We start from the raw sequence: 1,793 nt of genomic DNA, 5'->3' as shown, positions 1-1,793 counted from the left end.
AGGACCAAGCCCCCGCCAACCACCCACAAATAGGAAAGGACCAAGCCCCCGCCAACCACTCACAAATAGGAAAGGACCAAGCCCCCGCCAACCACTCACCCAACCACCCACCGAGCCAGCCACTCACCATGAAGGCCTCCACTGTGAGGGGGAATGTGGCGGAGTAGAGCAAGATCTGTCTGTCCTTGGGGAGGTGGCCAATGATGCTGTCCAGCATACCCTTGAAGTCCTGAGACAGCAGCTTGTCCGCCTGAAACACAGTTTAGTTGTAGTTTTTGTAGAGGTTTATATATATATATATATAGCAGAGGTTTTACGGCACTCGCAACTACATAAGGTCACATGAGCACCAAGAGGCGGATGTCAACAGAGAAGTCCTTACAGGGAATCCGACTTATTATGGCAATAAAAAGATTTTCAGTAAAGCCACAGCCCTTTATCCTTTTCTGCTTCGTAGTAAAAGTTATGAAACATGCAACAATGATGCACACAGCATGGACCCCCCCACCCCACCCAAATCAAGTCAGAATAAGTGATGTCTTTAAAATATTCAAAGGACAGTTTTATAGTCACTACAGATGCGACAGACAGCGATAACCTGCAATGAAACGACAACACTGCCAAACGCTGACAAAGTGTCCATTTATTCTTCATAGCAGTTTCCAGAAAAAGGCCTTCTTCCGAAACCATAATTCAAATTTATTCAAAAATTAGTCAGTTTCACTTCGACTTTTCCCCCCCACAAAAGTAAGGTGGGTAACTGATCATGCTTTCGATTTAACAAATAAAAATGTTGGTGCCAAAATTAACCCCATCCGTACCTCGTATTTTACTATTGTATCCCTACGTCGTGGGGAACTCTGTGCCACCACTTTCCAAAGAGGAAATTTACTTGTTAATCCGATCCATACTCTTTGCATAGCAGTCTGTGAAAATGATTTTTTGAGAAACACTGAAAGTTTCAAAGAGATCTTCGCACTAGAAGTATCCTAAAATGTGAAGAATACAACCCCGGGGTACAAAATGGCCCCAGGACATATGGATAGGATACAACAAAAAAAAGTGTTTTGTCAGCTGTCGGCAGAACATTCAAAGCCCACGTACCTCGTCCAGGATGAGAACTCCACAGTTCTGGATTTTGACCAGGTTTTTGTTCATCAAGTCCAGGATACGCCCCGGTGTGGCAATGATCACATGCACTGCGGAACACACAGACGGTTCAGACAATGAGAACAGCACATCAATCATATAATATAAGTGCCGAAGATTAGAGGTGTTACAAGAGAGTAACAAACACAAAAAAAGAAAGAGAACAAATAAAGATGACAGACGGAAAGAAGGAGCAAACTACACCAGAGCACCTGCCAACCACCCACTCACACACAGGCGGTACAGACAATGAGAACAGCACATCAATGTAATCACCGTAGATCAGTTTTAGTACGCCTTTTTCAGCACTCCCAGCACAATTAGGCTCTTTAGTTTCAGCTTTAATAAGAGTTTTACGGCACTTGCAACACAATAAGGTCATATAAGTGCAGAAGTGTAGAGGTACTACAAGAGAGTAACAAACACAAAAAAGAAGGAAAGATAAGGGCGATAGATGCGTGATAGGAAAGAAGGAGCAAACCACACCAGAGCACCTGCCAACCACCCACTAATTAGGCCCTATAAGTGCCGAAAATTAGAAGGGTTCCATCAAGAGAGTAACAACAAACACACCAAAAAGGAGGAGAGTTAAGGACGATACATGTTTTTCGGAACAGTTGGAAGGCCTGAAAAAAAAAAAAAGC

The 1,793-nt window shown here is 43.4% G+C and overlaps 1 protein-coding gene across 1 annotated transcript in view; it reads right to left on the bottom strand.

Moving 5' to 3' along the window:
- The window catches only part of LOC101857439 (ATP-dependent RNA helicase cgh-1), a gene marked incomplete in the record, with an annotated part of 21,307 nt that overhangs the window by 9,296 nt on the left and 10,218 nt on the right, over positions 1-1,793 (bottom strand). Inside the window, 2 exon segments of the mRNA XM_013087923.2 lie at positions 128-250; positions 1,105-1,199. Of these exon segments, the coding sequence (XP_012943377.1) occupies positions 128-250; positions 1,105-1,199 (218 nt within the window).

Source organism: Aplysia californica, unplaced genomic scaffold (genome assembly GCF_000002075.1).
Source record: "Aplysia californica isolate F4 #8 unplaced genomic scaffold, AplCal3.0 scaffold00658, whole genome shotgun sequence".
Classification (NCBI taxonomy): Eukaryota; Metazoa; Mollusca; class Gastropoda; order Aplysiida; family Aplysiidae; genus Aplysia; species Aplysia californica.
This window is presented reverse-complemented; position numbering and strand designations above follow the sequence as displayed.